The 13,711-nt window shown below is 35.7% G+C and overlaps 2 protein-coding genes across 4 annotated transcripts; both read left to right on the forward strand.

Annotated features, from left to right (window-relative positions):
- The first annotated feature begins 664 nt into the window (after positions 1-664).
- Positions 665-3,485, forward strand: LOC122042279 (protein DETOXIFICATION 34-like). Of its 2 annotated transcripts, XM_042602303.1 has the most exons (7): positions 665-996; positions 1,505-2,130; positions 2,208-2,264; positions 2,346-2,584; positions 2,654-2,772; positions 2,840-2,926; positions 3,124-3,485. In XM_042602303.1, the coding sequence occupies exons 1-7, from the start codon at positions 694-696 to the stop codon at positions 3,175-3,177; spliced, it is 1,485 nt and encodes a 494-aa protein (XP_042458237.1). In that variant the 5' UTR covers positions 665-693; the 3' UTR covers positions 3,178-3,485. The 2 variants fall into 2 exon arrangements, with proteins under 2 accessions (XP_042458237.1, XP_042458236.1); XM_042602302.1 differs by having other exon boundaries at positions 2,654-2,926.
- Positions 3,486-9,116: 5,631 nt separating this feature from the next.
- On the forward strand, positions 9,117-13,241 carry LOC122042280 (ACT domain-containing protein ACR10-like). 2 transcript variants are annotated; one of them, XM_042602305.1, is made up of 6 exons: positions 9,117-9,434; positions 9,633-9,863; positions 10,558-10,663; positions 11,751-12,087; positions 12,430-12,714; positions 12,823-13,239. In XM_042602305.1, exons 1-6 carry the CDS (start codon positions 9,281-9,283, stop codon positions 12,958-12,960), a joined length of 1,251 nt encoding a protein of 416 aa, XP_042458239.1. In that variant the 5' UTR covers positions 9,117-9,280; the 3' UTR covers positions 12,961-13,239. The 2 variants fall into 2 exon arrangements, with proteins under 2 accessions (XP_042458239.1, XP_042458240.1); XM_042602306.1 differs by having other exon boundaries at positions 9,134-9,434; positions 9,640-9,863; positions 12,823-13,241.
- Positions 13,242-13,711: the final 470 nt, after the last annotated feature.

Raw genomic sequence — 13,711 nt, forward strand, 5'->3', positions numbered from 1 at the left:
GGATAATAATATTATTTTACTAAGGAGATTGGTGGGGCGGGAGTTGACCCTTTAAGAAGTTCCACTATATATATATATATATATATATATATATATATATATATATATATATATATGCGCTCTTTGTTGTTTACCCTTCATAATTATTATAATATTGATAATTCGTAATATATTATTGTGCAATATATATACGAGTAACATTAATTAAAAATTATATTATAATAACTATAAGATGTTAATTACTATAACATATTTACAGGAATTTTAAACAGAGATTAGATGGGATCTTAAGTGGCAACCAGAACAATCGATTGCCACTAGAGCAAGAGTAACGATGAGATTAGTCATTATTTGACTCTGATTTAGTAGTCAAAAATGCGGGGATGGGTTTGATCATGATGTCACGGCCAAAGGCTTGGACCATCCTAGCGGAGACAAACTTAATTGCGATCAGTATTATAGCTGTCGGTGATGCTAGCTGATTCACTGAGATACTGGATGTACTATTTTATTATTTTTAAAAAAATAATAATAATAATAAGTTAGGCGAGTTTAGTATATATTATTGAAAGTTAAGTACATATAAATAAACTCAATAAATAAAATATATTTATGGGTTTAATTTTGAATAATAAACTTCACTAAATGCTATATAAGTGAAGCGTAGCATGCATCAGGGATCGAGAGAGAAGCATGGGGATCTCAGATCGCCCGCTCCTCCTCGACAACCACAAGGTTGATGCCGTCGGCGGCGATGCCGAAGCTGGAGCTGCTGCGGACTACCCGGCGGTGAGGACCTCGGGAGAGGCGTGGGCGGTGTTCGCGGCGGAGTCGAGGAAGCTGTGGGCGATCGGCGCCCCCATCGCCCTCAACCTTTTCTGTCTCTACGGCTACAACTCCCTCACGCAAGTCTTCGTCGGCCACCTCGGCAACCTCGAGCTCTCCGCCGTCGCCATCACCCTCAATGTCCTCACCAACTTCGCCTTCGGATTCCTCGTATGTATTTTCTTTCCCCTTCTCTTCGCCCCCTTTTTTCCGTCGCTCTTATCGCCGGCGAATCAGACGAAGGATTCGCCGTCGGAGCCAGACAGGAAACACGCTACCAATTCCACCACGACGCCTAGAAAACTTACGGTTACAAACTTTTTTTTATATTTTATCTCACCCCAATCTCTTTTGCATTTTTTTAAAAATACAATTTAAATTTATTTTTTTTTTAAATAAAAATATATATAAATGGTTATAAAATTGCTGAAGCATTTTTATAATAAAATATTGTTAGGCATTAAGCTAATCCACTATCCCAGCACTTGACGCAATCTTATTTCACCCCTAAAAGTTTATAAAATATCAATTAGACGAATTTGGAAAGGTCAAGGGGCAAATTAAGACTATCGAAATTATGGAAGGTGGATGTACAATGTGATAATTTTAGGGGCAAAGTGAAATTTTTAGGGCCAAATGTTCGACGAAATGCTTCACTGATGTTGTTGTACTGTTGTAGCTGGGCATGGGAAGCGCACTGGAAACACTGTGCGGGCAAGCCTTCGGCGCCAGGCAGGTGGCGATGCTCGGTATCTACTTGCAGCGCTCCTGGATCCTCCTCCTCGTCACCGCGCTCATCATCTCCCTGCTCTTCTTCTTCGCCACGCCGGTGCTTGTGCTCATCGGCCAGGATTCCACCATCGCCGCCCTGGCCGGCAAGTTCGCCATCGCCGTCATCCCCCAGGTATTCGCCTCCGCCATCACCTTCCCCTCGCAGAAGTTCCTCCAGGCGCAGAGCAAGGTGGCGGTCCTCGCCGCCATCGGCCTAATCGGCCTCGTCCTCCACGTCGCCATGCTCGCCCTCTTCATCTACGTCTTCGGCTGGGGCCTCGCCGGTGCCGCCGCCGCCTTCGACATCTCCGCCTGGGCCGTCGCGCTGGCGCAGGTCGCATACATCGTCGGCTGGTGCCACGAGGGCTGGACCGGCCTGTCGCGGGCCGCCTTCAGGGATATCTGGGCCTTCCTCAGACTGTCTCTGGCCTCGGCCTTCATGCTCTGCCTCGAGATATGGTACATAGCCATTCTCACCGTGCTCACCGGCCACCTCGACAACGCCGAGATCGCCGTCGGCTCCATTTCCATCTGGTAATCAATAACAAGTCAATCTCCACCAATCTCTAATCGACCAAAACCCCAACTCTAAATCCTTGATTCCACTGCAGCCTGAACATAAATGGCTGGGAAGGTATGATTTTTATCGGCATCAATGCGGCCGTAAGGTACATCACTCACTGAGAAACAGCGATCGATCGGTCGATTAACTGAACTTTTCACGGTGAATGATCAACCGAACTCTGCAGCGTTCGGGTGTCGAACGAGTTGGGAGCAGGGCGGCCGAGGACGACCAAGTACGCGGTCATCGTGATTCTGGTTCAGTCTCTGGCCATCGGCCTCTTCTGCATGGCCGTCGTATTCGCCACGCGCAACTACTTCAGCCTAATCTTCACCAGCGACAAAGACATGCAACGGGCGGTGGCCAAGATCGCGTATTTGCTCGCCGTCACCATGGTCCTCAACAGCATCCAACCGGTTGTCTCAGGTAAGCATTAGAATGGCAGAAAGCCATGGAATCTGGTGCGACTACTCCGGTGATTCTCGTTTGACGCAGGAGTTGCTGTGGGAGGAGGGTGGCAGGCACTGGTGGCTTACATCAACTTGGGTTGCTACTACATTTTTGGCCTTCCTCTGGGCTTTCTACTGGGGTATTTGCTCAAACTGGGAGTGCAGGTAATGCGAAACTTCTTCCTCTCAAGAAAAATCATAGTTCTTACACTAGTTTTTTTTTTTTTTCTAGGGAATTTGGATGGGCATGCTCTCTGGAGTTCTTCTACAGACACTAATTCTTCTGTTCATAGTCTGGAAGACAGATTGGAAGAAAGAGGTAAGAAACAATTATAGCAAAAAGCTCCATCATTGAGACCAGACATTCTTTCAAATGTTCCTATTCATCTTAACATAGTACCATATTCTCGTATGCTTCAGGGGCTTAAGAGATATTTGATAAAATGCTGTATCGAATTCTCATGTTTGTTTTGAAAGAATTTCTCCATTTCTTATGATTTTATAAATATTTTGTAGGCAAGCCAAGCCGAAGAAAGAATTAGGTTGTGGGGAGGGCAACAAGACGATTGATGCAGCAGCTAATTCAGTTTTTCATCTCAAGATCAAACTATTTATAGCTTTATTTAGTTCGTCAGCAATAAAGCTTCATCACAACAATAAGTCTCTGTCTCTAGTGTTATTGATCGATGAGTACATGATGGAAGAATAAATGAATGGAACGAATAGTTTGGCACAAGATCGAAAGACTCTAAGACAAGGTGTATGTTATTGTGCCACAGGCAAAGGAGGGCAGATCCTCTGGACCGCAAAAAGTGGTCCAGGGGATGGTCCCTTTACTTGAACGACTATTTCTAAAATTAATATTGTTGGAAAATTAATATGTCTATGTAAAATTAATATCTGCATGGAGGGCAGATCCTCTGGACCACAAATTAATATGTCTATGTAATATTTTCTAAAATGTGATATTGTTGGAAAATTGATTTGGTTATCATTAGGGATAATACGACTATTTCGTGAATAGATCATCTTAAATTAATTTCTGGAGTAAATAAGAAATTAATGTTTAATGAAGGGTTGTTCTGGTATAATCGGACGGAAATTTGATTCGCATACGAGTGAGTTTCATGGATGAATGTTAACTCGAGTATGTGGAACTATTGAGGGATATGAAATTATAATTAATTTCATTGATTAATTAAAAGATTAATAATTATGATATTAATTAATTGATTAATTAATATTTATAATAGATTAAGTAAATTATTTAATCATATTAATCAATTAAATTAATCATAATGAAAAGGTTTAAGTGAATTGATTCAAGGGAAAAGACACATCTCATATATTTTCACATCTTGAAAGAAATCTTTCACCTCTTGAGAGTAATTCTTTATCCTCATAAAACAAATTTCATTCCTTTCACTTAATTCTAACTTAATTCTCAAGTTGTGAATTCTCCTCATGGGTTATATTTTCTCACTCCTCTTTTAAGAGTTTCAAGACTTCGAAAATTCGACAGAGCTCGAAAGTTAGAGTGCTCCTATTTTGAGACGCAAGTCATTATATCTTGGGAGACGATTGTCAATAAACCGTAAACACCTGGGTAGGGCAATATCGTCTTAAGAAAAGAAGCCTAGCCTTTACCTCGATCTTAATACTCTTATCCTTAGGGATGAGTTTACCCCCAAATGGTTGTATCGATATTCGAAGGGATAACTCAACGACCGACAAAATTAGGTCGGTAGCAACGATACTAAGAAAGGTATTTTCTTATCCAAAGGGATACTTCGATAATCGAAAGAGAATGTCAAAAGTATAAATGGGACAAGATCTATATCGTCATACTGAGCTCTACCGGTTAGAGTCATTGATTCATCGTCAAGATAACTAATCGGATCCAACTATTAGATCTCAACATAAAAAAATCAATATATCTATATTTTTCTTCCAAGGAAAAATATCCAACAGATATTAAATAAAATTATCCATTTCTGTTTTTCAGTTGACTTTTATTTGTATTCTATCTCTTTTATTTAATTGGATTTTGAGTAAAGCATTTTAATTCTCTAAAACTTTGTTAAATACTTTTTTATATAACATTTTAAAAGATAGAAATATGCATTTATGGCATTTTAAAAATTGAATTTTATCTTAAATGGTATCTTTCTGAATAAATTGATCAATTGTAATATTTTTTTTTTTTTTGATAGATATCAATTATAATAATTTAATACATCATATTTATAAGATGTGATAATAAATCAAATAATATTTTGATAATCATTTTAATAAGATTTCATATCACCCTATCAAGATCCTCCCCTAAACGATGTCGGGCTAGACAACCTAATTGGTTCGAAGGAGATTAGTTGGTGAGGTGATAAGTGGGTAGATTGGTTTGACGAGGCCCATTTAGTTAAATGGGCTACGTAATCCGAAAGGATTATATAAGTTAATTAGCCTATTTAATCATAACAAAAAATGATTATGTTCCTTTCAAATATTCCTCACAGTTTGTTCTCAGATTATGTAAAAATAAATAAATTATGAAATCAAATTATAACCGACCGTTAAATAACTAGAGGTGAGAGGAATTTTTTCCTAAGAAATATGCTTCAACTGGAAATCTAATTAGTTCGTTCAAGTTAATAATGTCAGGTATATTGGGCTCATCATTACGTAGAGGGGGGGGGGGGGGAATTTTTTCCTAAAGATATGCTTCAACTAGAAATCTAATTAGTTCGTTCAAGTTAATAATGTCAGGTGTATTGGGATCATCATTACACAGAGGGAGTGGATATAGATAGATTTAAACATGATGTTTTTATAATTTTGAATTGAATAAGTCCTATAAGTGATTGGTCTAGCTCTACGGAAAGCTTCCATAGACCGTCATGTAAATCCGAAAGTATGAGTAACTTCTCGCCCAACAACCAATAAATATTCTAGATTTTTTATCCAAATATCTTGTAGTGCACCGTAGCTAAGAAACAAATTATGAATACTTTGTTAATCTGTCAAATACCTTGTCGTTGCACCATTACCCATACCTTGCTTCTACACCATTATCCGCGGGTGTGATGAAATTATATTGCTATATAGAAGGGCGGAGCCACGTGATGATCTACCAAGCTTTAACCCGGGGTTTCAACACGGACGATGTCGAGGAACTGTTGGATTTGCGATGGCAGAATGGAAAATTTTTAAAGAGGAAAGTAGTACATTCCAAACATCTCATTTAAGTTACTACACTTGCATAATAATTTTATTAAAATCTATTCCACTGGACTAGATAACGATGTTAACTAAAATTTATCATTTATTTTTATTAAAGTATCCTCCACCATGAATTACATAAACATGCAGTAGATTCTTAAATATCATTCAAATCTCAACTAAGGATGAAAAATCCTAAGAATAGGGGAAAGCCGCCCACCTAAATTATTAAAAAAATAACAAAGAAACACACAAAGAACAAAATTAGCCTCACTTATTTAATCTACCAAATCACTATCAATATCACCTTTTCTAAGTCCATTTTGGTTGCTTTTATCCATGATGGTGATTTGTATAAACAAGTCTTTACACATGCGCCACAAGTTGTTGGACTAAGTGAAACTATTTTCTAAAGATTAATTAATTAAATAAATAAAGTTGATAATAAATTAATGAAATTTATAGGTCTATTCCATGCGCGGGAGGAAATGAGAGTTTGATGATGTAGAAGGGAATGAGGTCACTTGCAATTGCATCATCATTCACTCTTGTTTTTATGTATATATACTTGGCCTCATTGGTGCAAGTAGTTACTATAAAAATAAAAACTCCTGGTGCCTAAAATTTTCACCACACGGGATTTTGGGAAGGATCACCATCAAATTCTTCTTTCTACAAGAGACAGGTTTAAAATTTGGAATTATTTGAAAGGTAAATTTCACTTTTCATTTTTTAAATGAAGTGCATTTTGACAAAATGAAAAGTAAATAAAATAAAATAAAACCATCGTGCTTGTCTGTTTTCTTTTATAATTACTTATAAAGTTTACTCGTTGCTTGAATTATTGAAGTTATGATGTGTTTAAATTTGATATTTGCGAACAAAATTTGGACTTGATGAAAGGCTTTTATATGATCGTCAAAGTAATTTAGACAAAGTTTTGATGACTACAAATTATCAAATTTTGTCATCTGAAACTCTAAATAGATTTCAAGGAGGTTTCGCACGATCAAATTGGAGAATTTTTTACTGCCAAAACATTTTGATGACTAATTAACTTAATAGATTATTTTATTTGATACCATTTTAAATCTCTAATGTAATATAATCTGGATGATAAAAGTTAATAAATTTTTATAGTATGGATTACAAAATTAATAATATAATATGTAATTTGGATTACATTCCAATCTAAAAATTTAATATGATAAATATATCTTTAATTCATTTCTTGTACCAATTGGTCATTGCTACCGTCGGGAATATTTTTATCATTTTATAATAATATGAATTATATCTCTTATAAAAAATAATTGATATCGAACAAAAGAATATAATCATCCTTATAATCAAATATTACATGTATAATATATAACTTTTACACCAAATATAGTAATATAATATTATATTATATTATATTACATTACAAATTTAATTATAAGACTTAGGTCAATCAACCTATTTTAGTCCTATTTTAGTCCAACTTAAAAGAGCAAAATTAAGATTATTTAGTTTTAAGACATCCATATTTTAACACTAAAGCAAAATCAAAGGATATTACCATATTAGTGTTTTTTTATTTTTGGCAATCCAGTTGTTTAAGTTCATACCATTAATCTTCTTTGATTCACCTATCCACTAAAATTCGAGTATAATTTATATTCATCTTATTTTAAATCCAAATCCTAATTCTTTTATTATCCCTCTAAGTAGTTTAATAGTACATCACACTTGTGGGAACATATTAACATATTACTTCTAGATAGGGCTGATCGTGGTTTCTAGTCTTGAAAAAAAAAACTTACATAGGTGTTTTTATAATGTACAATTTAACATCAAGGAATTGAAGTATTTTTAATTTTGTTTTTCTTTTTATTCATTTTATTTGGATTCTTAGCACACCCCCTTCTAGAGATTTAATGTTGCTCATCATTTTTTTATGTTCACCTTAGGTGTTATTCATAGTCTATAAATCAAAATATCAATTTATAGTCGACTATCGAATATCTAAAAAGTAAAAGATTTTTTGTTCGAGAACATGCGTCTGTTAAAAATTAATTCATTATCTCATTGTAATAAAACTATCCCCCTCTAATTAATTAGACACCCGTGAATACAATTATCTAATTCTTTTGCACGATATATAAGATACTTTATAAAATTTATATTTAAACTCAAAATGATTATTTTAGACATTTTCTTTTATCATTGAGATATTTTTGTCAAAACATTTATTACTTCCTAACAAGTTTTACTTACTTTAATACAACCATCAATAGCCTCAAAAGACTATTTCTTCTTCTTTTTTTATCGATAAATATAAATATATTAAATTGAATAATCAACATTACAAGTTTTTCAGCATCAAATTTCATAAAGAGTTCATCAAATATTCATATAATATTTAGATATCTAAATACAATACAAATAAAATATTTTATGACAAAAATTATTCATATTGACCATTTCAAAACTATATAACCTTAAATGAAGAGTATTTTATATTTTTTTTACTTTGAAAAAGTACGTATTTTGACAAATTCCAATGTATTATGAGTAATTTAGATACTATAAATGAAGCTATATTTTAACAAAATTATCAAATTTTTACTATTCTTTAAAAAAAGTTGTATAGACAATTAAAAAAATACTAGTAATTTAATATGGAATGTAACCACAAATGTAAATATGTAATCGTATTATAATTATTTTGTTAATAATTACTTTTGGATAATGAATTCGGACATGGAAATTCAATGCTAAACATAGCCAAAATCAGAACCTCATATAGCAAAAATTTAAAAAATAAGCGAATTATTTTTAATAAAGTGACCAATCAATAATAAGATAATAGAATGCCCTGTCGTCTTCTTAGTTTCTGAGATACGAAAGCTGAATTAACGAATAAATTTATGTTAATAAGCGGTTGATATAGAATACAATGCTTATCTATTTATTTTGATAGGCAATGAAAAATTTCTATTGAATTAAATTAATTATCTTCCAAATTAATAAGGGTAAACAGAATATTCAATAATAATAATAGAAACTTCCATGTAATTGGTATAATAAATATGAATTACTACTTCAATTGGTAATTTTCAAAAGGTATAAAATATGCTGATCAATCTAAAGACAGAAATATTTTTTTATCTCCTCTCTGTGGAGCAGGGGACTGTCTCGAAGGGCCGACTGTTTTTCCCTTTAATAGAAACATTTTTTATTTTTGTTTCCAATTTAGAATTTATAGAAAATATCAAATCGTATAGAGCTTTTATAGGCACGTCTCCATATAAATCCCCGTTGATTCCGCTACCTTGTTACGATTCCAGCCGCCTTCTTGTGAATCTTCTGCTCGCCGCCGGTGCTCCTGCTTTCTGCTGGGTGGTCTCTGTAACCGAGGCGAACGAGGGCCGAAGAAGCGGCGATCGGAGTTGGAGCGACGGCGTGGAGGATGGGCATCCCGAGCGACGAGGTCGTGATCATTCGGCCGCCGGAGAGCCCGGGAGGCCCGAGCTTGATCACCGTCAGCTGCCCCGATAAGACCGGCCTCGGATGCGACCTCTGCCGCGTCATTCTACTCTTCGGGCTGAGCATTGTGCGGGGAGGTACACTTCTCCCTTCTTTTACCCCTATTAAAACCCCGATCTCGAGGCTTCCGCCGGTCGAAATCGGCGAAGTTTCAATCTTCTTCTTGTCTAAATTTTTAGGGTTACGAAGATTTGTTTTTACTGGGATTTTTTTTTTAAACAAGTGTTGTTTCTCTTTCGCTTTGGGGGAGAAACTGAAGCTTGAATCGTTGTTAGATTTCAGCACGGATGGGAGATGGTGCTATGTGCTGTTGTGGGTTGCGGAGAGAGGGAGGAAGGAGACGAGGTGGGACTTGTTGAAGAAGAGACTTGTGGCAGTCTGCCCGTCGGTTTCGCCACCGTTGGTGAGTGAAATCAATAGCAGTGATCAAGAGATGGATGCGGAGCAGAAACCGCAGGTCTTTCTGCTCAAGTTTTCCTGCTACGATAGGATGGGCCTTTTGCACGGTAACCTTGCTTCCACTCAGTATTCTCCTGTTTCAAGTGATTGGAACCTTTTCCCCTCATTTTTTTGTCCTTCTCTTGATGCTTAATTAATTAAGATCTGTGTGAAATCTGAAAGTTCTTTGAAGTTTCTAATCATATTCTTAATTTTGTAAATTATTTTATTTTTGCTGATAACCTTTTATGATATGCTGTTGTATTGCCTTGTCTTATCTGCAAATATAGTTTGCACTTTTTGTCCCTTCCATGCAACAAGCCAGAGTTTGTTCTACCAGGTATCATCTTATCGTCAACTATTCATTTAGATTACAATACCAGGGGATGTGATTTCCACCAAGAGAAGTAATAGCATAATTAAAGTGCTTCCTTAAAAATTTCTAACTAATTCTTAGTACTGTATTATTCTGATCTTAAATTACAAACTAGTTTAGTGGCTTTGTTCAAAAGCTATTGGGTTCTTATGAATCTTATGTTGGACTTTCTTTCATCTCTTTGAGCAAAGTTTTTTCGTAAATAATCTATTTGGCTTATTTCCTTTCTCAAGCACATTTTGAATCTCTATTTGGTTGGATTTTTTTTTTTTTTTCAATTTGTTCCCTCATCTAATCTACTTATTGTATCATGCTGCACTTCTTTCTTCTATGTTTTTTCCCCCCTGAAATCATGGGAGATCTCAGTGATGATTATGAAATGGCAGATGTGACTGAGGTATTATGTGAGTTGGAGCTTACAATTCGGAGGGTGAAGGTATCCACAACACCAGATGGGACAGTCATGGACCTGTTCTTAATCACAGACACCCGGTTTCTATTCTTTCCAATATCTTCTAGCAAGTCGATGTATTTTTTAATCTAGTATATTCAATTTCTTTTCACTCGTATGAACTGTAGTGAGTCTTGCAACAGAGGTAGTATTAGTTCCTGGAAAATACTTGTCTGACTATTTCTTCTATAATTAATCATTTTAAGTCATCTTCTCATTCTTAGCTGCAAAAATAAACCTTATTGCACAAATCTTTTACCTGTTTTACCAAGTGTTTCTATCAATGTTTAAGCCATTTCGCAAGACCTCTTGTTACTTGACTTTAGGATGCATACCTAATATTTATTCTTTAATGTCCTCTAGCATTTATTTAGTAACATATTTGAAAGGGATGCTATAGTGTCAAGAGCCGGGTACTTAGTATTTCGTAACATAGTTAAACAAATAACACCATCATGATATTGAGCATGGATCACAAATCCTACAGTTTGGAAGTCTGTTAGTGCAAACTGTTTAACTATTAAACCCTGGGTAGAACGGCCATGGAGCTGGAAAGGGTGAAAAAAGTACAGGCTAAAAAATGAAAGGGAGGAGAACAACACCTGCTAAATTGCGAGCTGTTTCTGCAGCAACTTGCATCAACAAGTGAGTTTGGAAAGCTTTCATCCCTATTTTATTACCACTGACGAACAAGATTTAGTTAATAGTTGGTTCTGGGTTCATCTCTCTATCAATTGGCTTCGAGAAAGTGAAACTAGCAAAGAGATTTATCGATACAAAAAAAAATATCATCCAAAACCTGTGCATTTTCTTTGATTGCCTTGGATCATGAAGAGTATTGGGCTACACTACCAGTTTTAGCTGTTGACTTAAAACTCATCGCTCATCACTCATCGGGAATTTAGTTTCCTGTTTCGAACGTGGGTTCGACATTTATAGAGAAAGCTCCCAATTCTTAATGCACTACTATATAGTAGGCGTTCAGAGCCTCTTTCTGATGACAATTAATCGTTGCTTATTATTTCCATATATGAGGTCTAGGTTGATTACCTGCATACTAATAAATATTTTCTGACGTTGTTTAGTTTCCATCCCATAACATGATTGTTAAGCTTGGATTTATTTCAGGGAACTTCTACACACACAGAGCAGGAGGGAAGATGCATGCAATCGGCTCAGAGCTATTTTAGGAGATTCTATGTGCAGTTGTGAGATTGAACTGGCAAGTGAAGAAATTGCTTCTTGTTTGCAAGCATCATCTTCTCTACCGCCTTCTATAACAGAGGATATGCTTACCCTAGAAATCCAGGATGAATCTTCCAACGCTGTTCCTCAGTCCTCTTTTCTCTCAGTTTCAGTCGACAACTCTCTCAGCCATGCTCATTCTCTTATTCAAATCCAATGTTATGACCATAAGGGCCTGCTCTATGACATCATGAGAACTCTCAAAGATTACAACATGCAGGTGAGAACTATACTAAGTGAAATAAATCTATATTTCATTAGTTTTATTCAAAATGATTAACCAAGTAACATCGAACCTGGGGTGACCGGCCCGACCCCACAGAAATTTTATTCATTAGTTTTATTCAATTTCTTTATTAGGAGGATAAGAAATTTTGATTTCTAGCGGATCATGAAGTCCTTGAGGTTATAATAATAGGAACTCACATCGTATCCATTTAATCATCTTACTAAATTCAATTTCTGTTGATATTGGTAAATCTTCTTTCCTCTATATTTCTTTCTATTTTATTTTCATGATATTCATGTGTTTCAGTGTTTTCATGTGGAATTTTCTTAACAGGTCTCATACGGGCGATTCAATACAAAGGAAAATGGAAACTGCAACGTAGATTTACTTGTGGTTCAAAATGACGGAAAGAAGATTGTTGATCCAAACAAACAGGTTGCCCTTTGTTCTCGCTTGAGGATGGAACTTTCTAGTCCTCTGCGTGTGACTCTGGTTAGCCGGGGTCCCGACATAGAACTTTTAGTAGCAAATCCAGTTGAAATATGTGGCAAGGGTCGGCCTCTTGTCTTCTATGATATCACTTATGCACTCAAACTACTCGAGATAAGAATTTTTCTGGTATGTCTGTGAACTTTTTAGCTTGTTAATTGATTCGCAAAATCACTACCACAATTAAAACTCATGCTCAATCTTTAAGCTGATTTCATCAACTGATTCATATTTCAGGCAGAGATTGGCAGGCATGTCATCGGCGACAGAGAATGGGAAGTCTACAGAGTTCACCTTGGAGATGATCATGAGCTCTGTGCATCAAAGGACAAAATTGTTGACGGAGTCACAAAAATGTTAATGGGTTGGCACTAACCTTGACCTGAGCTCAAGTTTTACTGTAAATGAAAGCCCGCGTAACCACCGAACATCTAAATAAAACATAACCGATATGGTTCCCACCAATTCTAGTATGGTGACTCTAGGCAACAGGGATACTTAACCTGCCATCTAAAGTGGAAGTAGAAGATGAAAGCCTCAAAGGCTAAAAAATGTAACTGCTCTTTAAAGATCAAGAATTAACTAATTTCGACTTGTTTATGTGTGTATCTTATGTTTACTTACGTATGCTGTTAGTCACTAATGTTCAAGTAAACCAGAGATTGGTTATGCCATTGAATGAGGAAATTCGATTCAAGTTTTGAAGATTAGCTCTTACAGATCCATCGGCTACCAGATAAATTTTGGAAAGTACAGATGAGTTTTGGTATGCCACAAACTAGTGGTTCAAACTCCATATGAAATGTCCAACACGAGATTTGAATCATTCTTGCATTGTGAGGTTTCCCTGTGAACAGAGAGAAGGTGGATCATACACCAAAAAACATGTGGATGGACTTTATGGAGATTAAGTTTGCATTAGCACAGTCTGTCTCTAATCGCAAAGTTAGAGGTCCAACAATAATATTGAGACCTTTTGTTATATTTAAAACTTTTAGTTTAAATTATTACAAAGGGAAGCGTGCACCAAGTACTTCATCTTCTTATAAAAGAAGAAAGTATATTTTCACAAATGACAACGTCAATACAATTATACATATGCTATCATTAATATTTGAACATACGA

Source organism: Zingiber officinale, chromosome 2A (genome assembly GCF_018446385.1).
Source record: "Zingiber officinale cultivar Zhangliang chromosome 2A, Zo_v1.1, whole genome shotgun sequence".
Lineage (NCBI taxonomy): Eukaryota > Viridiplantae > Streptophyta > Magnoliopsida > Zingiberales > Zingiberaceae > Zingiber > Zingiber officinale.